Source organism: Motacilla alba, chromosome 2 (genome assembly GCF_015832195.1).
Source record: "Motacilla alba alba isolate MOTALB_02 chromosome 2, Motacilla_alba_V1.0_pri, whole genome shotgun sequence".
Classification (NCBI taxonomy): domain Eukaryota; kingdom Metazoa; phylum Chordata; class Aves; order Passeriformes; family Motacillidae; genus Motacilla; species Motacilla alba.
Genome location: NC_052017.1, coordinates 57963180 through 57987908, shown reverse-complemented (window position 1 = coordinate 57987908; position 24729 = coordinate 57963180). Strand labels below are relative to the sequence as shown.

Sequence of the window (24729 nt, the reverse complement as noted above, 5' to 3'; positions counted from 1 at the left end):
GATTGCAAAGAACATTCTCTTTGCTTGCTCTACTGAGTGATTTTAGAAGCTGAGGACTGCATGTAACAGCTCTGTTTTGGAAAAGACCACCTATCTGAAATGAAGTCTGAATTCCCAGACCCTTGTAGGGTGTGCAATTCAAAACTGACTCACCACGTATTGAAGAAAAATTAAATGAATCAGTCAAGAAAAGCAAAGAAAGTTAGAGATATATGCTTTGTTCATCTTATTCCCCCCCCCCTTTTTATTTCTAATTATTTTTCAGTCAGGCTCTGTGAGGAAATATCTGTGGATTGGCCTAGGAATTCATGCAGTGCCAGGCTTCTACTGGCCTCTCACCAGCCTGGGTTTGTGGATTCATGGGGCTGAGAGTTGAAACAGAATTGTTCCTTTTTATACACATTTGACTGACTCACCAGGCCCCACAAAGTAATACAAGCCACTGCAAAAAGAGGGGACAAGCAGACTGCCTGGGAAAGGTGGTCCAGCACTATGGGTGGCTTATGATGGGGCATTTGCAAGCTTGCAGCTTCTAGGCAGCCTGCAAGTGATCAACAAAAAGCACCAAATCTGAGGATCTACAAACTTTCAACTGATGTCAGCTTCCTGAAACTCACCGAAACCACAAGGGTCTAGACAACCTCTTTATATTTTGTCAGCCTCTCTGGTTTCATTTCCTTTTTTCAGCCTGCTGAAATGCTGAGATACTCCTTCTTGCATTACTTGTTAAATAATCTGTCTGTAGATCTCACACAGATACCACTCACATGTGACAGTGGGTCTGTTTAACCCTTCACATGATATCTTTTCAGTGAAAAGTGATATGTACATTAATGAAAAATTTATCTGATGAAGATAATTTCTCCTATCATCTAGCTGAAATTCATGGATTAATTGTTGTAATTTTTCTCCTGCTGAAACTGAAGACTGGATTAGACCTGAAATTCATAAGCAGTTACCATATGAACATATTAATTTATAATGTCACCATTGTAATCAGAATTTAAAACTAACTAATGTCAGCTGAAACTCCTTGCAGGTGGTAAGACTTTTATTAATCTTCTATTTTATTTCCTGTTTGAAGGTAATTTCTACCCATGTGATCAAAGTTAATGACTGTGTCTCAATCAGGCAAGAGATTGCTGGTGAATTTCAATATTGTGCCCCAAAATTTCAAAATTCACCTTTCCATGATACCACATCCAGTCTGGAAAAAAAAAAAAAAGGCAATCTAAAAGCATTTTCCTGTTTCCCTCTCTGGTACCTGAGCCTTTAAAGATTATGTAAATCTGAACTTTAATCATCAGTGAGGACAATTAGAAACAGATTTCTTTTCCAGTTTAAATAAAGAGCAGTGTCTGATCCCATGCTTTAACTGGGATTTCAAACATTAAAAATGTGAGAGTTGACTCAGCTGGGGCTGCCTTTACTATTTTCTCTAAGTGCCAGCCCAGTCTGTCAGGTGTTAGCAACTCCCTGAGAGAAGCCAGCAGTCATAGCTAGAAGCGAAAGAAGGAAGTGTGGAAGCCACAGGAGTTTTGCTTACCACAAAAGTTTCATTTACAACAGCACAGTGGATCTGGGCAGACTGACACTGAGGTTCTTACTAAGTGCTTTCCTTCAGTGATATGCCGCCATTTGCTTCACCGACAGGGAATGGCATAATCCAGCATGACAAAGATTCTCATTTCTCTGGTGGCAGGAGCTTGGATTCAATCTGTTGCTTTTCCTTTTGCTAACAATTGTACTGACCTCCTCCTGACTATCCCTAGTTCTCATCTGCCAAACTACTACTTCTCTGTAGCTCCTTGTGCTCCAAGCTCCTGTGATCCTACCTTCTGTCCAGCTGAAGTCTCAAAAGGGAGCAGAGCAATGACTAGGGATTTGATTTTAAATTCTGGAAATCTGTGTATGGGTCTAAGAGCAGAGAGGAACAATCAGAGTCCACCACTACCTCAACGCTGTTCCTGGGCCAGAGACTCACTTGGAGCAAAATAGAACAGAACCATTGGACTAAAACCTTTAATAAGTTATCTGTCAAGAGTCTCTGGCACAGTGCTTGAAGTCTGTATATTTTTGCTGCATGGGCCTCACACTAACTATAGATGGATTTTTTTCTATGGGACAACACCAAATTGTATCACCCCATGAGCAGTGACGATCAAACGGGAGTTCTGCACTCGGAAGAGAACTGGCTGAGCAAAGCCTTCCATGTGCGAAACTTTCCTGAAGTGTAACCATTCCCACCAGTGCTGGCAAGAACTTCCTTGTCTGCTTGCTCAACTGTAAGAAGCAACATGTGGCAGTATAAAAGGAAATGTAAAACACAAAGGTTGGGGCTGAGAGGAAAAGGACATGTCCGCTGGATGCAGGATGCACTGCAAGTAGCAGTGAACACAAGCCAGAACATGAGGAATTCCAAATAAATATACGGAAAAATTTTTTACTCCAAAGTTCATCAAAAGTCTGGAATGTGCTGCCCAGAAAGGTTGTGGAATTTCTATCCTAAGAGTTGTTGAAAACTTTACTTGACAAGTTCCTCAGTTAAAGAGACCTGTTCCAGGCAGTGATGTGCACAAGATCATCTCTGAAGTCCATTTTCATTCAAAGTTATTCTGTGTCAAGTCCAAAGGGTAGATCATCTTGCAGTCATACAAGGAGAGAAACATCTTTTCTGGTAAGTTAGGACAGCCTCCTCAGGGCATTCTGATACACAGTAATTAAAAAAGCAATTACTCAGCACACCCAGTTATCCTCTTTGGAAGGCTACAGAAACTGATGTAAAAATCTCCTACTCACCTTGGTGTGCAGAAATGCCAACACCCTACTAACATTCACCAAGGCACAACAGTGACCAGGCTACATCAAAAGCAGAAGCAAAGAAACATCCTTGACATCCTTGATTTTTGGAATACTAGACTAGAAGAAATTTGCACCCTGACACTGCTGAATTTGGTCAACTGTTCTTGTTTTATAACTAATTTATTGTGCTTTCTTATAACCTTCCATGTCCAGTCAAAAGAATCAGACCAAATACTTGAAAGAAGACTTCTAAATCCTGATTTTGGTACATGGTCTTACTCTACTACCTGGGTACAGCTTTCTCAGAATCCAATGCAGTTGCAATTTATTGGCATTGACAGAAATTGAGCTGATGCAGTTGTTTTAATGTAAATCATATAAACAGAGAAGAATTTAGGTGGAAAGAGCGGGATCCTCTTGCACAACCCCTTGCATACAACTTGTATGTTAGGCTTGTAGGTTAGGTCATGCCACTCAACACCTTGTTCCAGAATCCATCATCTCTCTGGGCACCTATTCTGTGTTTAATCACTTTTAACGTAAATTTTTGCCTTTATATCTATATGCGTCACAAGCTGGAACTTGTGATCTTTGTTACTTGTTGTTTTCCTGTGCGCCTCTGAGAAGGACCCGACTTCTTTTTTATGATTCCCTTTCAGGCCACAGCAGGGAGCAGTTAGAGCTCCTCTCAGTCTTTTATCTTCAGAGCTAAACAAACTCAGTTCACTCAGAGTCATAAATCATGAAATTTTCCAGCTCTGATGATATTTCACTGTTGGCTTAGACAGTAACAGATATATTTGTTCTACTAGAATTTAAGCTCCACATCAAGTCAGTAGTTACAGCACCATATATGTAAAAACCACATTCTTTTCTGAAGGACACTGATGGCCCTGAAGCACAAATACTCCTTATCATCCCTACTCAGAAGGAAAGGAAATGCTACCTTTACATTTACTAATATTTGTAAGGCCAAAGCAAAATGAAAAAATAAAAAAACATTCATCTTTGGAATCATCTTACCATTGGTCCCGCTGGTCCCATCACTCCAGCTTCACCCTGTTGAGGACCAACACAGAGACAGCAATGACAAGGAGAATTCCTGTAATGTATAGCAGAGGTGGCTGGTAAATGGCCACCAAATAATTCTGGAGGAACACAACACAGTATTAGCTCACCTTCTCCCCTTTTCTTCCAAATAATTCAGTTAAAGATCCATCAGCAGAAATGATAGCTCCTGGTTCTCCCTTTTCACCCTGCAATTATCAGAGTAATTACTGTTTACAAAGCAGTTCCTGGTGAATCAGAAGAAGTCAAGGCAGCATTACTTTTGTTTGAGGCATGACAGATTAGTCATGATGTGATATCAAACATAAAGTGATATCAGTATGAGTAGGTTGAATCTTGATTCTGGGGAAGAAAAGAGATGATCTTTCTAAAAACATAATAAAGTACACTAAAAATATCTCCCTGATAATAATAAGTTCTTATTTTTTAAAAAAGACTTAATTTGCTCTCAATAGAGTAACTATGTGAAACATGCTGTGTTCACAAAAGGTCTCTGCCAAAAACAGACAGATTATTGGTGTCTTCTTGTGTACCATCAGCTTAATGGTCAGTAAACCCTGCTTGGAAATGTTCCATCTTGGTAAACCAGTAAATGTTCAGATTTTACTATCAAGAAAGCATGAATCATTCTCTCTATGTACCTGGCATGATGCAACCTCATTAACTTTAATGAAGGTCAAGTCCCAGCACTCAAATTGTGACCCTCTGCATTCCCGTTCCACCACCACAAATTATCATTCTCAGCTAAGTGCATAGTTCCCCGTCTGGACCATTCAGCTTTAACTTTCCACTTTCTACCTCAAGTAGGTTGCTGCAACATCTTTCTCAAGATGTCATGGAAGACATCTGGCTTGAAGCTAGCAATTACATTGCTGGTTAAAATGACAGTCCAGGTTATAGACCTTTCATTGAACTCTAGATCTTGTAACTCAGTTCTTCTCAGAGGTTCTTAAACTGTTGTGAGTCTTTGAAATCTCCCTGAAAATACTTTGGATACTTTGGAGTCTCCCTAAGACTTGGTTGGCTTCACCGACTTTATCTTCTATGAGAATTTATGGATCTGAGGTTGAATTTCATGATCCTTTAAGTAAAGGTGTCTGTACATTTTCACTGTGGTTCCCAAACTTCAAACTTCATCACCAACTTCTGAGCTGGTGTTTACAAACCTTTGCGTTCTTGGTTCTTGCCAGTGTAGACACCAGAAGAAAAAAAAAAAAAAAAAAGAAGCACCAAGCAAAAAACCAAAAGTATGAACCTCCACAAACCCAACTAGTTCTAAGGTTGAACTTGATCATTTAATGCATTTTGTATAAGAACAGGAAACCTTATGATAAGCAGGGACTGCTATTCATGGCCTGCGAGCTTTCGTTCTGAGCAATGACAATGCTGTTCATCTGCTACACCATTTAAACCATAATTAACCACTTCCAAATCTTCCTATTACTTGTCAGAAAGTGAGCACAGCTACTTAGAATAAGCAGAAAAGTGTTTTTGTTTTTCTTTCCTGGTATCCCCAATATATTAGATGTTCCTCTCCCCTGCTTCCTGAAGGTTGATAAGAAGGGGAAAAAACTGTATCAGCTGCAGTATTTACAGAAGAATAGAGTTAGTCTTTAGTACCCTCTCATCAGCGCTATAAAATACACACTTTTTGTGAAGAAACAAGAGAAAGAATTCTAAGAAGAGAGTGCCTCAAGTCTTAAACTTTTCTTTGGGAATTGAAAATTGCAGTCTTCATTCTGTAGGCAAAGTCCTCTCTGGCATAGGAGGAGGAAAAGATCAATCTTCCTTTTTTTTTATTTGGGCTTTTGGATAGGATCCCAGGGTGTCAGCACAACAATCAGCTGGCAAGAAGAGGTCACTTCATGTTTAATGTTTAAAGAGACTTAACCTGATAAGCGCATACTGCACTAATGAATTTCAACACTGGTGCAGGAACATTAGCTCTTGGTGAGATTATATCGGGTGATGTCATTTAGCATTTTCACATTCCCCCTAGTACATTTTTCACATGAACTTCTTAAAATCCCAATTCCTACAATAATTAGAATCATTAAACTTTCAATGTCACTAAGTACTTGTCATCTAACACATTTCTCAGCATATACTTTCCCTTATGCATTTTTTCATACCTGTTGTCCTTTAGGTCCTTGTGATCCAGGCAAACCAGTATCACCCTTCGGACCTCGAGGGCCCTAGGCAAAAAAAAGTACATAAATCCATAGTGATATTTGTGAACAATATGGAACTAGGCGATTTTACTAAATTTAATTTTAAATTACTGGCAAACTTGAACTTAAATCACTCTGGTTGCAATCTAAGAATTCTTAAAAGACTAAATTGCTCTCTGAATAAAGTCATTCCCTTACCCAGGTATCACATAAGGAAAGTCTTTAGGAAGACCAAAATGAAAAATACCTGATGTTTATCACAGTGTAGATGATACACACATTCACAAAGGGAAATGTGCAAACATTAATAAGAATGGAAATTCAACCTAAAATTCTCTCTTTCTGTTTCTTCTGTACTCAATCCTCTCTCTCTCTCCATGATCATTCAGCCAGACTGATTTTCAACAGAATTTCTGAAGGTATATTTTTAACAGTATGTAAAAAAAAAAAAAAAAAAGAAAAGTGTATGAAATAGTTTGTCTATTTGAAAACAAGATTATTTCTTTATCTGCTTTGTGGGGAAAGCGTTCCCGTCAGATCAAATTATACTTTACAATCTTCCAAGAGCATGCAGAAGCATTCTTTTTACCCACCAAGATACAAACTCAAGTCTACATGATTTCTGCATTTGTCAAGAGATAAATAAAAGACATGAGGTGAGATCAAGAATGGTATTTTCATGTCTGTAGAAATTCTATGAGGGACATAGACCAAGAATCCATTATATTACCTTCTAAATGTTATCAGCTCTTTTTCAAATGAAATGTATGTCTAAGGAGCTTTTTCCCTTTTTCTTTGCAGTCCACGATATTCAGGACTCAGCAAGCAACCTTCTGTAGAATTTTGGGAATTTGCCAGCATTTTGTTAACATCTTTTGTCAGCTTTCCCAGTTTTCTGCTTAATTGTTCTCAGGCAATAGACAAAGGATCCTGAGACAATATGCATGCTCTGAACTGTCGAACAATCATAACAAGGGAAAGTAATTCCATCCCATCACACAGAATATGAATACAATAATTTGAACAATACTATTTGAAGTCATAAGCCAAATAATCACCGAATCACAGAGTATTCTGGGTTGGAAGAGACCTACAAGGATCATCAAAGTCCAACTCTTGGCTCTGCCCAGGACACCGCAAGAGTCACACCATGTGCCTGAGAGCATTGTCTAAACACTCCTTGAACTCTGTCAGGCTTGGTGCTGTGATCATTTCCCTATGGAGGCTGTTCCAATGCCAAACAAATCTGTGGGTGAAAACCTTTTCCTAATATCCAACCTAAACCTCCACTGACACAACTTCAGGCCATTCCCTCAGGTCCTGTCACGGGTCACCATAGAGGATGGAGCAGTGTCTGTCCCTCCTCTTTCCCTCACAAGGAAATTGTTGACTGCAATGAGGTCTTCCCTCAGTCTCCTCCAAGCTGAACAAACCAAATGACGTCAGTTGTTCCTCACATGGCTTCCCTTCAAGGCCCCTCCCCATCTTCACAGGCCTCCTTTGGACACTCTCTAACAGTTTAATGTCTTTCTTATATTGTGGCACCCAAAACTGTCCCCAGGACTTGAGGTGAGGTAGCCCAGAAGCAGAGTAGAACGGGACAATCCCCTCCCTTGCCCAGCTGGCCATGCTGTGCCTGATGACCCCCCAGGATGTGGTTGGCCCTCCTGGCTGCCTGTGCACTGCTGACTCAGATTTGCCTTGACACCAACCAGGACCTCCAGGTCTTTTTCCCTGGCACTGCTTTCCAGCATCTCATTCCCTGGTCTACATGCACCACCAGGGCAACCTCCCAGGTGCAGAATCTACCCCTTTCCCTTGTTGAACGTCATACAGCTGATCCTTCAGCCCTCTGATTTATGTAGGTATCTCTGCAGGCAATTTCTGCCTTGGAGAGTGTTAACAGCTCCTCCCAATTTTATATCATCTGCAAACTTGGTATCCCTGCAAGTCCCATGTTCACATCATTGATGAAGATGCTTATACATGTTTACATGGCAGTCTGAGTGCAATAGGTAGGTAGCATAGCAAAAGGCACCTTTTGATACTATGGTTGTGAAATGCTTATGTGGTAGCCTTGGAATGTTATTATCAAAAATCATATATATTTCCTGAAGGATAAAATAAAAAGGGAACATCTTATAGGGGTTCCCTGTATTCCGTAGTGGTGACAAAAAAGCCTGAGGAATAACACAGTTACATAAATATACAAGCAGGTAACATTTAGAATTCCATTTGTTCCATTTGTTTCTCCTATACAGCATAGGCCTTTCCTTAGGTAGTAATTTTCCATTAATTACACCCAGATTTAAACTACAGAACTGACACTGAGATGAGCCTAGCAGAGTATACTTTGTTTCCAAGAGAATAAATTTCTAGCTTGGTTGGTAACTTCCTAAGACCTGCAGCATCCTATATGAAAATTTATTAGACTTCATGCAAATTGTGTACAATATACATTTTTAAAAATATTAAAGTGTATTGAAAAATACTTTAAAATCCTAGGAAGTATGTTTAAATCCAAGGCAACTAATACTTACAGGAAATCCTGGTAGACCTGGCTTGCCATCTGGCCCCTGCAAAATTAAAAACTCACACCCTTACAAACACATATTACAGACTTACAAAACAAAATGTGGATTTTTCATGTATTGTGTGATTTGTGAATATAAACTCATCTGCTACTGAATTCAGAACTTCATTCAGTTGACAGTAAAGGTGTGAACCTCCACAACACACTATGCTTCTAATTTAGCATTTACTCTCAAAAACTGGTGAGGCAGAGATCCAGAAAAGACTGAACAAGGATGATATTTTCTAAATATGAAAGGCATGCAACCATTATTCAGCCTCCTCTGAATCTTTTTCCAGATGCTGGCACAGAGACCGCAGTAGCCACTCACCTTTCCCATTTTGGTCCTGAATGTCTTTGGATAGAAAACAGAGTGTGTAATAGGCTGTGAATAGAATCACAGATTGGGATTTGTATTGGACACATTTAAGATTGCCCTGCCCTGGTAACTGCAGAGACACACTATAATTCTGGTTCAGATCAGCAGAATGTTTATTTCCCCATCCATTATGAGACTGCACTTGTTTCCTGATCAGGGTTAGAGATTTGAGACTGAGGTTCAAATCTTTCTCACTGCAACTGCTCTTCAAGCTACAGGACCTGCTTCTTTTTTGTGGGAATGTGATTGTAACATCTATCACAAAACAAAGGTTTGAATTACCTGTGGCAATTACTGTGGCAGAGCTCACACAAGGGGACTGTCCTGGCATCCTATTATGTCCAGGGATTAGGAGAACCAGGTCTTTGGGAAATACATGAAAATACTCTTCCATGAAAACTGTTAAGCAGCCATAAGCATGGCTGGATGCAGCCACAATAACATGAAGTTGTCCTATGGTTTAACAAGTGGGGAAGAGCCATGCTAGGCTAGCAGAAAAAGGTTACAAGCTGCTGCTGGAGCTACTGCCCTTCTTCCCAGTTCAATGACAGATTCTGTAAATGTTTGTTTTGGGGCAGCTGTAATAATAAGATACAAAGTTTTTGCAAACTTTATGTAGAGTGAAATTCTGCTGTTGGCTATGAACATTCTGACTTTCCTTGTTTCATCAGGGATTTAATGTGGAGGAGATCACTGTGCTCACCAACAAGAAAACAGATAAAATGAAATACACAAACTAGAATTCACAAATGAAACTAGCTGTAAAGTAAGGTGCTTAATTTTTGGTGGTTAAGATTTTGCAAATTGCAACATGTTGTACACTTTTGGGAACATTTGAATAGACTCCGTGGCTGAAAGATTTCTCTTTGGATCCAGTCCTAGGAACTTGAAAACATTACCAAGAAGAATTCAGGATTTCAAGTATTTGACTGAACTATTTTGCTAGAAGAGAACCTCAATTTCACATCTGTTGTTGTCTTATGAAATACCTAGTTTTTCATTCACAGCTATAACTTGTGTGAGACTAAACTCATAGACAGGAGCCTAACATTTCTAGATGAAGTTTGAAGCAGAACTTAGCAAAAAACTTTTTACCCCAATACTTTGTGACTTAAAAAACAAGAAGGGAAAAATATTGGAAGAAATGTAAATCTTGGACTCTCTTTTTGCAACAGTTCTACATTTCTATAGTTCTGAGCATATAGTTCAGAATCAGAGATAAGCCAATTTATCTCATACAAATGTGTGAAAGTAGTTTGTTCACACAGAACTGAGTTCTGCCTGCTGGTGCTGAAGTTAGCAGAAACACAATCTTAATGTATAGGAAACTCATCTCTAGTTGATACTCAAAAGAAAATGTTGAAGGTAGAGTAAATCTGAAGATTTAATAAAGCAGCATATACTCACTGGAGGCCCAAGCAGTCCTTTAATTTCAGTAAAATTAGAAATTCCATCTGTGTCATTGAGAAGTAACTGAAAAAGGGGTTAAGAAGCAGCTTGTTTCAAATGGTTTATCTACAGCACACACACATTTTTAGAAATGTAGTTATCTCTTTATAACTATGAAAAACCCCCCAAAATAAATAAGGTAACAGAAAAGGCTCTCTACTTCTAATTTTCTTTATACATCTGGAATAAAAAACCCTAGAATTTATTTTACATTTATTCTGTAAAGATCTCAGAATGCTTTCAGAAATTTAATTAACTGACTCATGTTTTTAATTTGAGAGCTATGACATCAAATTTTGCAGCCTGAAGCCATTTCTCCTCACCAAGATAAAGATCAAATGGAGGTTTCATGCTCCAGTGTGTCACTGGCATTCTAAGATGGTGAATCAGTCTGAGCACACTCATCCTCTGCTGCAGAGTTGAAGTTTTAATTATACTCTGGACACGTCTGCATCACACTGTACAGCACCATGCTGCAATTCCCAAGTCAGCACTGATCACACTGCTGTGTCTGAAACTAGCTTGGAACCCCAAACTGTGATGTGGAGCAGCTCCTGCGCCACCCAGCACCGAGTCTCAAGATGCCTGAACAGCACAGTGTAATTGCACTGCTTCCTGTCCTGGAATTAGTGAGCTGCCCATTAGCCCAGGCATATCTGCATAATTCAGTTACAGAATCCTAGTAATGAAGGTGGACCGGGACCTTTGGAAACTCTGGTCCAGCACTCCTCAATGCCAGGACAGGACAGGGCATGCCTTCAGGTGCCAGGGATTTACTTAACCCTTGAATAAACAAGTTGTCACTGAGGTTTTGTGAGATTTGAATGCCTCTTTTACTGCTTGCAACCATGTGTAGATCAATATGATCAGAACACAATATTTTCTAACATTTGTTATGAATACAGTATCCAGGAATTGAGTTTGAAACTACTTTGCTTTGAATAGGAGATTTGACCATATGCCCTCTAGAGATCACTTCCAATACTCTTACGAGCCTCTGAATTCTATTTTTTGAATCTAGATCACACATCCTATCCTATCCTATCCTATCCTATCCTATCCTATCCTATCCTATCCTATCCTATCCTATCCTATCCATCGTCATCTGAACATGGCAGAGTATGGTCAGCTTTCTGTACTTTGAGGTCATGTTGAATAATTCATACAGCTAAAGCTTTCTGCTTCCACTGGTGCTTTTTCTACTCCCTGTCTTCACGTTCTACAAAAACCACCGGAAAAATTGTCAAGTAAAAACAGAGTTTAGATCATTCAGGCAGCACTCCATCTCCCAAGCTGCATGAACTCTGCTGCACTCTTCAAAGATAGTATGATGTCCTTGGTCCCACTCTATTTCCAGTTTTGCATGGCCCAGAAAAGGAACAGGACACATTAATGACAGTAATAAAAGAGTCCTGCTGCTGTGATTGTTCTGCTTTAACTGGTGGCAAAAATCCAGGAGCCCGGGTTTACATGGTCTTTTCATTGTGGAATCACTCATTATTCATTGTTTTTGGGCTCAGTCCAAACTATATTGAAGTCAGTGAAAAGAATCCCAAAGGCTTTGCTAAGTTTGAGATCAGGCACGTTGTATATTTTACACATACAGTTGATCTGCAAATGGAAATTGTGATTGGAAGTCAGAAAACTATATAATGCTGAAGAACATTGGAAAACAAAAGGTAGAAGAGTGATGATTAGAGGAAAAAGACTGCACTCTCCACAATCTCCTCCAGGTATATAATTATTCATTTTTGGGTTTGGGTGTGCAAACAGCTTTAATAATTACAATCCAGCAATGTAACTCTTCAACACATTGAATTAGTTCAGAAAGTGCTAACTACAGTAGTAAGGACAACACTATTTTCCATATTTTCTTCACTATATTTTATTTATATTATTTAGTTTTATTTTAGGATGATTATCTGGGTTGGTTTCCAAGTAAACCTTCAACTTTGCATCCAAAAAGCCTTGTCAGAATTATAGAAATTCTATAATATAGAAATTCCTTGTCAGAATTATAGAAATTCTGGCCTTGTCAGAATTATAGAAAGAACAGGCTGAACAAAATCTTTTGACATCTGCTTTACACCCTCAGCATTGACCTTTCTTCGTGACTTTTGTTTCTTGTACCTAAACTGTGGGTGAATAGTGTCAGCCAAAAACAAATGTTTAAAAGTTTGAAATTTAAATCCAATAACATTTCTCTATTCAAAATTACTTCTGTACTGTACCAAACTAAATTTGTGTGATAAAATCATAGCAACAAATATTATGGTTTTCTGGTTATCATGATTCCATTCATAAAAATGCACTGAGTATCAGCAACTATGCTCCGAAATATTGAAATAGCCAATATAGGATGAGAAAAATTTATTTTAGAGCTTTGCTACATCAAACAGCAGCAAACAGAGGGGCACTGGTGTTTTTTTTAAACGTGATTACTCAGAGCAGACTCCCTGATCAGTCACAGGAGGCAACAGAGGAGGCAGCAAGGACAGAAAGCCTCTGAGACCCACATTGCTGGTGGGAACTGCAGAAGCCTGGAAATGGATAGGTTCCACTGCCGACCTCAGTTTTCCCCTAACACTTATTTTCATGGTATGAGAAGTGGTTCTTGGAGGAACCAAATCCCCTCCATTCACACAGGGACCAGGTGAAATGAGAAGGAAACCAAGGTCCACTTTTCAGTGCAGCTCAATCAATGTGCTATCAGCCAGATACTTACTGGTCAGGCCTGGCCCTGAGCCACAGCTGTCCATGTCAGCTCTAAATAGTTCAACACTGCTGAAATGGAACTAACTCTTTATTGGCTTATTTTTTAATGAAGCCACATAAAAGCCACATAAAACTTCCTTCCAACTCTGATGGATAAGTCCATTGGACTTCTGTAGCCCAAGAAGTATTGTTCTTGGCTACACAATGGTTAAATGAATGACCCTGACCTGGAGAGTAAACTCTCTAAGTGCCCTGTGGTTCACTCAGATCACTGATCTCTGCTGCTCTATCCACATCAAGCCAATATCCACATTACAACAGCTGGCAGTGTTATTTATTTGAGTTCTGCAATTCCAACTGCAATTGATAGGTCTGCTTGCAACAGTTCTTTTCCATATTTGAAGCCTACTATGAAAGATGAGAGACTGAGTCAGCAAAACACACTTGGATAATTTAATGTCTGTCTCAGCAAATTTATTGCAAACAAATGTCCTGTTCTTACACAAACATTTGTGAGATAGGAAGAATTCAATGTCATACGTAGTGACATATACTTCCACACACGTTTCATTAACTGTATCAAAATCCAGTACACCAAGTTCTCAGAGAAATCTTCTGGTTAACAATACAGAGGATTTGACAGCTCTTGCTCTTCCTCCACAGAACACCTATATTACAAAGGTACATAAAGCCATAAATGCTCTCAATTTTTTAAAAGAGCTTACTTCAAAAACCCAAAAGTACTTAGAGAAGGAATGCTGTATGGAACTTGTAATACACCTAATGCACTACAGATTCTACCAGGCTCTATACATTTCTGTAATACATGGTAAAAGTAGTTCATATAGAGGATCAGGAGGATTCAGAGGACGCACTTTAGGTTTCTTCAGACATAGCTACATGTTTGACAGATGTGTGGACTGTGACTAGTTCATGTAGGAAGCCATGCAGCCTCCAGCAAGTGTCATTAGTTTATGTCAGCTTCAAGAATCTTTTTATGTTCTTTATATGTACTGTCCCCCCTGAGGCTGTCACAGTGGTTTTTTTTAAGTATTAATGGGCTATGGAGCAACACATTGCGGTTCATTTTTACTGCAAACAGAGCTGTTTAGTCACTGATAAGAGTTAAGGTCCCACAGTGGCACCATGGCAGGGCTGCGAGAAAGAACATGAATTTTACATCAGCATCTCTATCACAACTATTGAGCAGTTCCCCAGAAACTCCAACAGAATTGTGATGAAGTGTAGAGCTACTGACAGTCCCACTATGAGCAGGACTTTGAACACAACCAACATTTCTGTGAGTCTATAATTCTGCCCATCCAAGACTCAGGATCAAAGATCCTAGTATGGATTCCTGTAAATTCAGTAAAGAAAAAAAACCACTTCAGTTAGGACAGTGACGTGGCCTATGGGATGAAAATTAATGCTATATTTGCTATTGGTAGCAGAAGCCTAAGTGGTAGCAGAAGCCTAAGTGAAAGCCCAGTTGTTTCAGACAAAAAAGGTTATGTGTAGCTCAGCTTCATGATAATGATGGTGCCAAGCTCTTCTTAACACAGATTTCTCAGCTGGGCATTTTCTGTTGCAATTACAAAACACTTCTTACTGCCCTTATATGCATTCCTGTGGACATGTCTGGCTGTTTTAGGCACCTCCACCTCTCAGAGGTGAAGTTTCCTGCAGTCACACACAGTTCCTCCAGATCTTAATGTTACACCATGCCAGCTACTAAGATTTTTGTTGTCAGCTCCAAGTGGGATTCATCCTAATCTCCAGCCTTCATTACTGCATATAGTACTGTTTTTGCAAAGGCTGATGTACACACAGCAAAACTAACTGAAAATATACCTGCATCTAAAGCGTACTGGAGAGTTTTTATGGGCTTCTACTATTTCACCCTTTGTTGCTTCCAGAGTCAGTGCTCTGGTTTGTATAGTGGACAACTATCAGGAAATGACTGTCCCCCCCATATTGCTATGCCTCAGGTGCTTTGCTTTGTTAAATATTCCCAGTTTTGTATTTCTCTGTTGGTTTCTATTTGATGTTCACAAATCCTGCAGAATCACCTAAAGCGTTTGTGCAAGATGCTCAATATGACCTAACAACTCTTGTAGTTAAGCTCTTTACCTACTTTCTTCCAATCTAATATTCTCAAAACTAAATAATTTGATACACATTGAGATTCTTTTGTTTTGAGGAGTAGACTTATGACCTGAATGTGAGCAGCAGAATTGCCAGTGTGTTAACCACTTGTGCCCTCTTCTCTGTAACGGGAGTTACAGACCTCAATGCTCGACATGCACACTTACCTCAGGTATTGCTATGACTGGTCCCGGTGGTCCTGGTGGTCCAGGTGGTCCCACAATACTGTTCCCATCCTGTCCTGGTTCACCCTATTTCAAAAGCATTACATGTGGAAAACCCAATCACTAAGCGCTACATTTCACATAGGTTTCTCGAAAAGTGTGAAATCCACACAATCTCACCCGAGGTCCTGGGTCACCCTTCTCTCCTTTTGGACCCTTCAGGTGATGATAAAAAAAAAAAAAAAAAAAAAAAAAAAAGCATAAGTGATTTAAAAGGGGAAGGAAAATATGAAATGTGCTCTCTCTTGCTTCACAAAATCACAGCAGTGAATTTCATGTACAGAATGATCAATTCCCAGCTCCCTCAAAACACACATGGGGCCAACTAGTTTCAACTCAAATCTTCTGAAGGTTTGATGTTTAAAAGTATTTCCCAGAACTTTGACAGAGTTCACAGACGACTAGAAGCAAATGGGCACAAAACATTTCATTAGCTGGAATTAATCCAGTGAACCCTTCTTTCACTGCGCTGAAATCAGCCATCCCTGGCTGTGCTGTCCTTTTCCAGCATCAACCACATCAGCTGTGTCCAGGATCTCCCAAGGGACCAGATATGAGAAGACAGGGAAGCTAAACTGTCATCTTTCAGGCAGCTTATTTCTAAGCTTGATCAGCCCCTCTATAGAACTCCCTGTGCTGGAAATGCAGACACTTGTCTGGCACAAGTGAGAGGAAGGCGCCAGGGGATGACCCATGGGACTTCCCAAGCAAAGCACATTGTAATCCTTGAGGGCCTTAAGCATGAGAAATACATTAAAATCACCTATGAGCCTGCTGGCTTTTCTCTAATTAAAGGCAGAGCTGATTTCTGAATAATTAAAAGCAGAAGGAGCATTGAGGAATCAGAACTAGCCTCTGGAGATGCCTGTATCTTTTCTGACTGATGAGGGAGGCATGAGCAAGGTACACTGCTTCTGTGTTTTCTGTCTGAGGTAACTGCTCCAGGTTAAGCAGGACAAACACAGCCCCAGCTCTTCACACTCTGCTAGTGCTGATCCTACTGACCTGGAAGAGGTAGGTTTGGGAGCCAGTATGTGTCAGTGATCAGAGATTATGATAACCCTACTCACCACTTCTCCGGGATGCCCAGCAATGCCAGGAAAGCCTGGTTTTCCATCTGTGCCCGGCATCCCCTGCCACAAAAAACAGATATTCTCTCTATACCACATTCAGTTTCACACAAGCAGGAGGCTGCCACTGGGGAGGGTCACGATACGGCTCTGAACGGGCTGGTGGGCAGGTTTGGTGGAGGCTCATTATCTCATCAGTCATCTGCTCTCTCCACTCCTGCTCTTTCCCCCTCTCCAGAGCAGGCTTATGTTTTTTTTTCCCCTGCAGCTTTAATTGTTTTTCACTGCTTCCACCCCTGCTTAGCAAAAGGGTGAATTTCATTGCTTTCCCTCAAAATACATTTGATGAGTTATTTCCACCCTTCAGTTAAGTGACTATCAAGTTGGAGGAAGAGAAGGGGTGTAGACATTGGCGTTGGATGTAGACAGGAGTCAGTATGTGGGACAAAACCACGCCCTGCTGTACTTTAATACAGGCCTGTATAAGACTGCTGGAGTCTGACAGCTACTCTGCTCTATGGGAAAAACAGAAGCATGAAGGATAATGCAGTTTGCCCTGAGAAAAATGGATAAAAGAAGGTTTTAAATTCTTAAAGGACCAGATAAACAGTGAGCTACACTTTTTGCATCTGTTTTTCTCTGCATCATATGAAAGAGCAAAGGAAATGACACAGAGCAGCCTAATGATTCATCCAAGGGACCAATTACTCTCGTTAGCTTGTTTTTTGGTGGGGTTTTTGGGTGTTTGTTTCATATGTGGTTTTGAGGCTTTTTGGTTGGTTTTTTTTTTTTTTGCTTTGAGGGTTTTTTTTAAAATATGCAGGGGATTTTTTTGTTTCATTTTGGTTTTTGGAAAATACTGTTTTGTTTCCAACTTTTTGCTCTGCTTGAAGAAAATATTTTGGGGTTTTAACAGTAGACAGTACCACTATAAGAGATTTAATGTGCCTGCTTCATTAAGAAAGGATATTGTCACTGCTATTTCTGTTTTTGTCAGTGATCAGTGAAGCAAGTGGGTCAAGAATAAAGTATGATTTCGGAAGTACTCTATTCTTCATTTTATAAACAATTTTATAGACAGGATAAAGGGTGTCTGCTAATGGAATTTAGGCATCAAAGCAGCTACTGGGATTTTGGTGTCTGCATGAGCAGTAAAAATGGTACTTGGGATGCAAGTTTCTCAGGTGTTTATGGAAAATTATAAGTATCTATCTGCAGCAAAGGTGAATGGCCAGAGGAAATAACCTTGGAACAACAGCATTTCTGCAACAGAATGTTGTCATTTCAGGCACGTTGATACTTGCAGGATAGCTTCTTACCATTACAAACGCTTAATAACTTCTCCCATTCATTTTCTTAACAAAATTTAAATGGGAAGAAGGGATCCAGGATAGGTAAGGTGTTTTATTGCAACTAATGTATCCAGAGACATCCTTATTTCTAACTCCCATCACATTTTAAGAATGTAGCTCATTGCTCAGGTACAAGAGGACAAAGATCTTTTTTAATTTGAGGGTTAAAGGGATAAATTGCTTATTTTTAAAATAATGTTGTAGTCACTCCATTTAAAATATACATATATTTCAAATGCACTGACATAAAACAATAATAATTAGTAGAAAAAGGACCTCAGGAAAAAGGACATGTAGGAATAATAAAGAAAATATTCTATAATCTCAAACTGGTTAAGAAGAGTTTTAACTACTATCCTGTGTGTCAATGCATCAGCTTTAATTATCATGCTGACAATTATCTATGTGAAATGACAACACTCATAATATGTACAGCAGATGGAATTTATGGCAAGAAGAGTCCTGCTACATTGTTGGTATTTTTAAAAAATAAACAAGCAGATGCTGCTAGAAGATTGTGATAATACTCTTGTAAATACTTAGCAAGCATAACTACATTTATCTTGTTTCCTGGAGTAAATTTTGATTTCAGGGCTGTCCCAAATAGGAGAAGGCTATTTTATTTTATTTTATTTTATTTTATTTTATTTTATTTTATTTTATTTTATTTTATTTTATTTTATTTTATTTTATTTTATTTTATTTTAATTTTCTATGAGTCACATCAGCGCTCTCTGCTGGCTCATGCCTGCAAAAGACACTCAGGTCAGACGGACCGGCAAGGAGCAGCACAGTCCCAAACAGGAGTTTTGGGGCGGGCTCCAAGAAGAGTTCAAAGCAGAACAGACAGGGATTAAGACAGACATGAACTTCCTACTGTAGCACAGACCCGTGGGGCGCTCTGGTGTGGGGTGAGAGCCACACACCACCATATGGCGGAACAGAAGCATGTGGAACTTAGTTTTCTGTCTAAGCTTTGCTGATTTTTATCTTCCTTCTGGTGAAAATGGGCAGGGCTTAGCCAAAATGCCTTTGAAGACAAGCACCTTTTAGATGCAATTTTAGGTACAATTTTAACCACATTTTAGGCAGAAGCCTTAAGCACTAGGTTATACTGGTTCCTGATACTCACAATTCACCAGAGAAAGGGGTTTGTGAAGCCACCTTGGGCTTTAATATGCTGACAGAGCAAGAAACATTCATTAAGTGCATTCACTAAGTGCATGAAGAGATGAAAAGAGACAGAGGAAAGAAACAACTGAGGTTTTAGATCGGGTTAAATAAACTTCCCACCTTTGAACCTGGGGGACCTATGTTGCCTCTTTCTCCCTGAAACAAAGACAGAGTAGGGCTCAAGTATTACAGTGAGCAGTAATTGCAAGAATTTTAAACATTTCTGCTACTTTCCTTAAAAACAAAGGAACCAAATGGAACAAAATGATTAGTAAAAATATGGCATATTTTTGGTAAAGTGATGCTCAGCATACATTTGTGATTTGGTTCTGAGATTTTAACCACCCAGTTGCCACCCACATCTGAAGAGTTTGTGGTCATGACTCATTATTTTTACTGAGCATCAACCAAGCCATGTTCCTGAGGCCTCATTTTTACATCTTATATCAGCTCATGGTAACATTCCCCAGTTCTACCACTGCAGCCATGACTTCATGCCTCCACAAAGGATTCACCATCTTCCTCCAAAACAGCTAACGCAGTCCCCTCACACTGCTGCTCTCTCCACCTACCCAGGCACTGCATCACACCACGAGTGAAATAGTGAACACTGCACTCTTCCACCTTTGGGACTGCTTCTGCAGGATTTTAGCCTTAAGTAGACACAGTTCCTCAATTTTGTAACAGAGAGAGAACATCCAATTTAGTTTATTTCTTTGGAGATAGAGAATATAAACTGGAATAAATCAGCCATTTCCTCAAATGTTATGTTTATGCTTACTGCTTTTTGGGAGTCCATATATTCAAGAGTGTATGGAGACTATAGACTGCTTTTTAACAAAAACAGCTTTTCATAATAAAAAAATGAAAGCAGAATTTGGATCCATGCTTATTTGCTAGGAAAGAGAAAAAAAATTGATCATAGCTAGTCTTCTCTGACAGCTGTACTTGTTTGGGGTGTTTGAAGGATGAAGGATGCACAAAACAGAACTATACCTTCAACTCCTCGTGATGCATTAGCTCTTGGTTTTGGGAAGTGGGTGGTTGTTGTATTTTGCCACTGTTGCCTAGTGAATTCATTTATAATCATGAAAAGTGGGTGTAAAATTCATCCCCATGAGAATGATAGTGTATTATAACCCCTTTATATTAATTTGCCATAGTATACCTGGTTTTGTAAGATGTCAGGCAATAGCATTTTCCTTTCCATTTCTCCTGTATCTTGGGGATGAATGACTCATGATTAAACCAAGGTGATGGTGAGGTCTCTTGGCCAAGGTTTATTACTATCTCTACCACTCCAGCCCATTTCCTGAATCCTAGGAATCTTGCTATCTCTATTTCTGAAATCTTTGTGAAGCAGAATTTCTTAGAAACAAAATTTCTAGCTAAGGGCAGAGAATAAGTTCTTAAAAAAAAAAGTGTTTTCAGTCAGCGTGGAGACTCGGCACCTACACATGTGCACAGAGCAGCATCATGTGAGAGCACATCTATTCGTGCCAGTCCACTGCAGTATCACTCACAAGCATGAGCTGTGCAAAGTGTGCTTTTTTCACTCATAAGTAATGTGCCCAACCAGCAACAGGATAGTACACTATGGGGGGACTGTTTTCAGCCCTAGAAGCTAAGCTTTGCAGACTTCAGACAGAGGGGGCTGGCCAGATCTTTGGTGTCTGTTGTGCTATGAATTAGGTGTGTGCAGTTATTGCTGGCAATGGGCAGTCAGTGATTAGTGCTGGGTGTAAGTTCAGGTGAAAATTTCACAGTGAGAGGATGGGCACTACCACTTCTTATCTTCCACTTCCTGCTCTTTCAATGTTACTGTTATTTCCCAGGGCAATGAAGACCTTAAATTTCTTTAACTTCACATTTAATGTGTTGTCATGCTGTACTGTTAACCTTAGTGGTAGTTGAGCTTTACATAGGAATAGGAAAAGCCTCTTCCTGTCTAAGGACCCATTCTGCAAATTTGCCCTTTTCTTCTGTGCCTTTTCATCTCTCCATTTTTTTCCTCATTGGTTCCACAACCAGTAGCAGCATCAAAGTGGAAAAATTCAGTCACCTCTAAGCTCAAATAAAACCCAGGCAAAGTAGTCATTGCTCCTCCCTTCTTCCCCCCAGCACCTTCCAGAATGTTTTCCTATCATTTTCTGGGATCAGAAGGCCTCATTGTGCAGATTTCTCTTTCAACAGCATACATGTAACCTCTCTGAGACCTGAGTGACGTATAAATGAGCAACAAAGAGAAATTACCAGACGTCCAAAAAAAATTAATAAAGATGTGATGAAATGTAATCGCCCAGTTAGAATTTACTTACTGCTCTTGTTGGATGTGAAATAATTCTAGTAATACACATTCTGCATAGATATCAACTGTAAATGGGAACAAAATTTGTCCCAACTTAATCAGGATACGAATCTTAAAGGAAAGCTGTTATGTTCAGGCAAATTCTGGGAGTATAGAAATAAAAAATATTAAAAATATATGCTAAAGCAATATAGTTTATCTTTCAAGTGTTTTTACCTTTGGTCCGAATGGTCCATGCTGTCCAGGTCTTCCTGCAGAACCCTGTAAAAATTTACTAGTAAATCCACATGGCACTTCAAGATAAATTTTTTTCAGAAAAAAAATTAACTCACTACCACAACTGTTACAAAAACAATGCTGGAGACCTGCAGTGTTAACAAGGAGCAATAAAATGCACCTTTTCTTACAAATACAACTTTAGTAATGTCACTGCATACTCTACATATTTTAGAAAATAGTAGAAATAAATTTGTCCAAGTGCATTTGTTGTGAGGTATTGCTTTCAACTGCTTACAATTTTTTGAATTTGTATTCTTGGCTAAAATTAAGATATGCTACCAGTTTAGAGGCAACACAGTCTTGCTAGGTTTAAAAGCAGTTTCCCAAAATGTTTATTTCAAGAATAATTTGGAAATTCAAATTCCTCTTGTCTCTATATGGTGACATGGGTTGTAAAGAACAATTATGGCTCTTTGACAGTAAAATGAACAGCAGTTCATTATTGGACATTGTAGAAAGTTGAATGGAAGAGAAAGAAATTTGACTAAGTGATTGAATTGTCTTTATCTGGAACATGAAGGCAGATGTAAATGGTATTGCTAAATAATAAGAAAACACCAATGAAACTTTACACTGATCTGTGGAAGAAAAAAAATAGAAACCTTGGAAACAAGAGCTAAGCTGTCAGAAAAAAATTTATATTTCTCCTTTAAAACCCAATCACTATTTTCTGATAAAAGATTAATAGAAATCTCAACAGATACAAAGACAGTGCCAATAAATGTAATTTATTTCTTAGCAGCTATTTTGAGTTGCAACCCCCTTTGAAGCAGATTCTCAGTTTTCACCTAAACATCACTGGGTACTCTGGAGTTGTGATAAGGTGTAAATGGCTCGTAGTGCAGTACCAGTCAGTATGTAAAAGCAGTTTCATAATTTCAGCAAAATTCTTCTTTTTCTTATCTTCTTTTTCTCATCTGTGCTCTGTACTGACTCAAACTTTGCAGAGTAATTAAGCAGTAACATGAAAATTTTGTTCAACTGCAACGAGACATTTTTTGAATATTTATAGCTGAGTGACTTGAAAACAATGCCTGTTATAAAACCAAATGTGAGAGTAAGGCTGTGACTAAGGCAGGTCAGAATGCAGAATTTTGGCCCTGCTTATGGATACCTCCTTTTTTCAGCGAACGGATTCAATACTTATTTTTTGTAACTGTATTTTTTTCTATTTTTAGTATCTAGGAAAAGACATAAGAGGGGGTAAAGTTCTCTAAGTTATCAGTTACAGCTTCAGTGACTCACAATTACTAGTACTTTAAAACCAACACAGTAAAGAGCTGCTCAAAGTCACTCCTGACTCCAGCATTCAGTTGGTGTCTGATGATTCATGGAATCACAAGCATAGGATTGCACAGGCCTGTGGAGGCCATCTAATCCAATCACCCCCTTGAATCAGAACTGTCACCAGCTTCAGATCAGGTCAGCTGTGTTTCTGTCCAGCAAAGCCTCAATAACTCCAGGACCAGACCTTCTGCAAACTCCTTGGGCAATTGCTCCAACCTTCTAGTGAACAGCCTTCTCCTAAGGCTTAGCCTGAACATCACAACCTGCGAATTGTGACCACTGTACCTTGTTGCACCATCTGGCACTGTTGTGGTGTGTTTTGTTTTATTAATATGATTATTGTTTGATTTGTAATTTCCTTGTGCTGCCTTTTGTTCCCTGCTCTTTTCCCAGAACTTCCTTTACTCCCCTTGTCAGGAAATGCCAATCTAACCCCTAAAAACTGCCTTCTCAAGACACTTCTCTGTCAGTTTTATACTTCTCTAAACTTCATTAGTTCACTGAAACTGTTCTTTGCCCTTGGGATTCTTCCTTGGGTGATATTTGAACGCGCACCTTGTATGTTATCTCTAGTTCTCCTGATTTGTTGAATTCTGTATCCTCCCCTGTGACCGTCCCTCAGTATATAAGCTGTTGTCTGCCCCGAGATCAGGGTCCTGGAGAAGGCAAGAGGAACTGTAACATCAAATAAACTACCCCAGGATCCGTGACTGCTGCCTTTGTTTTTGTGACGTGCCTTACCTGGCAGCTGGGGATCAGTGGAGCAGAGAGAGGACTGTGGCTCCTGTTACCATCTAGCCGGGACAACCAACATGGCACTACAAGGAACAGTTCAGCTGCATCATACCTGCAGCTGCCCCTCGAAGACTCATTAAGTAGCTACTGGATTGTGCCTTTGTCTCCTTTTGTTGCCAGACTAAACCACTGGAACTCCTTCTATTGTTAAGAACGACAATAAATCCAAATTATCTGGTTGGTACTGATAGATTATATTCCCATATTCTCTACTTGATGATTTAAGTGGCCCACAATAGCAAAAAATCTCCTGAGACACAGTGATGGAGAAAAAAGCATCCCTTTGTCTGTGACATTGCTTCCACACTACTGGGAAAAATTTTTAGTTTAAAAGTGGCATGTTGTATTACGCACATTTGTTTGTCAAACTATAACATTTCAGTTTAATCTTCATAGGTGTGAGTCACTTTCATATGTGAGAAATGAATCTATTAGGGTGAAGGGAGAAATAGAGAGCTAGATAACATAAACCCCCTTATTTCACCCTTTGATACCTCAAAAATATACCAGAGCAGAATCAAAAAAAATCATTAGCTAATGAGATGTCAGAGAAATACCATTCAGATTCTTTGGAAGACACAGTTATTTTAATGACATTCTAGGGCAAGTGAATTCATTTCAATGTAGTGATTTTCAATCTATAGCTGACTGGGGCTATATGTTTCCAAAAAGCAGAATGGAGGAAATTTCTGTTTGGAAAAAACCGCAACACAAACCAAACAACCCAGCAACAAATTATACTCCCCTCCACTAAAACACCCACTCACCTTTGGTCCTCTTGATCCAGGAATTCTTGATTCACTTAACAGGTCGATGCTACCTGATCCTTCCATATCCTAATGGAAGAGACAAAATGCTACAGAATTTAAGAACTTTTGGGGTTTTTTTCTGGTTGTGCTGTTTTGGTTTTTTTCCAACTGCTCTGTTTTCTGAAGTTCTG

At 39.3% G+C, this 24729-nt stretch overlaps 1 protein-coding gene across 1 annotated transcript in view; it reads right to left on the bottom strand.

Annotated features, from left to right (window-relative positions):
* The window catches only part of COL15A1 (collagen type XV alpha 1 chain), a 117592-nt gene that overhangs the window by 22374 nt on the left and 70489 nt on the right, over nt 1-24729 (bottom strand). The window contains exons 17-27 of the mRNA XM_038127659.1: nt 24557-24625; nt 21645-21689; nt 19241-19276; nt 16596-16658; nt 15646-15681; nt 15469-15552; nt 10400-10465; nt 8582-8617; nt 6003-6065; nt 3981-4058; nt 3826-3861 (exon numbers count right to left, since the gene is read on the bottom strand). Coding sequence (XP_037983587.1) covers nt 3826-3861; nt 3981-4058; nt 6003-6065; nt 8582-8617; nt 10400-10465; nt 15469-15552; nt 15646-15681; nt 16596-16658; nt 19241-19276; nt 21645-21689; nt 24557-24625 — 612 coding nt within the window. The remainder of the gene's footprint in view (nt 1-3825; nt 3862-3980; nt 4059-6002; nt 6066-8581; nt 8618-10399; nt 10466-15468; nt 15553-15645; nt 15682-16595; nt 16659-19240; nt 19277-21644; nt 21690-24556; nt 24626-24729) is intronic.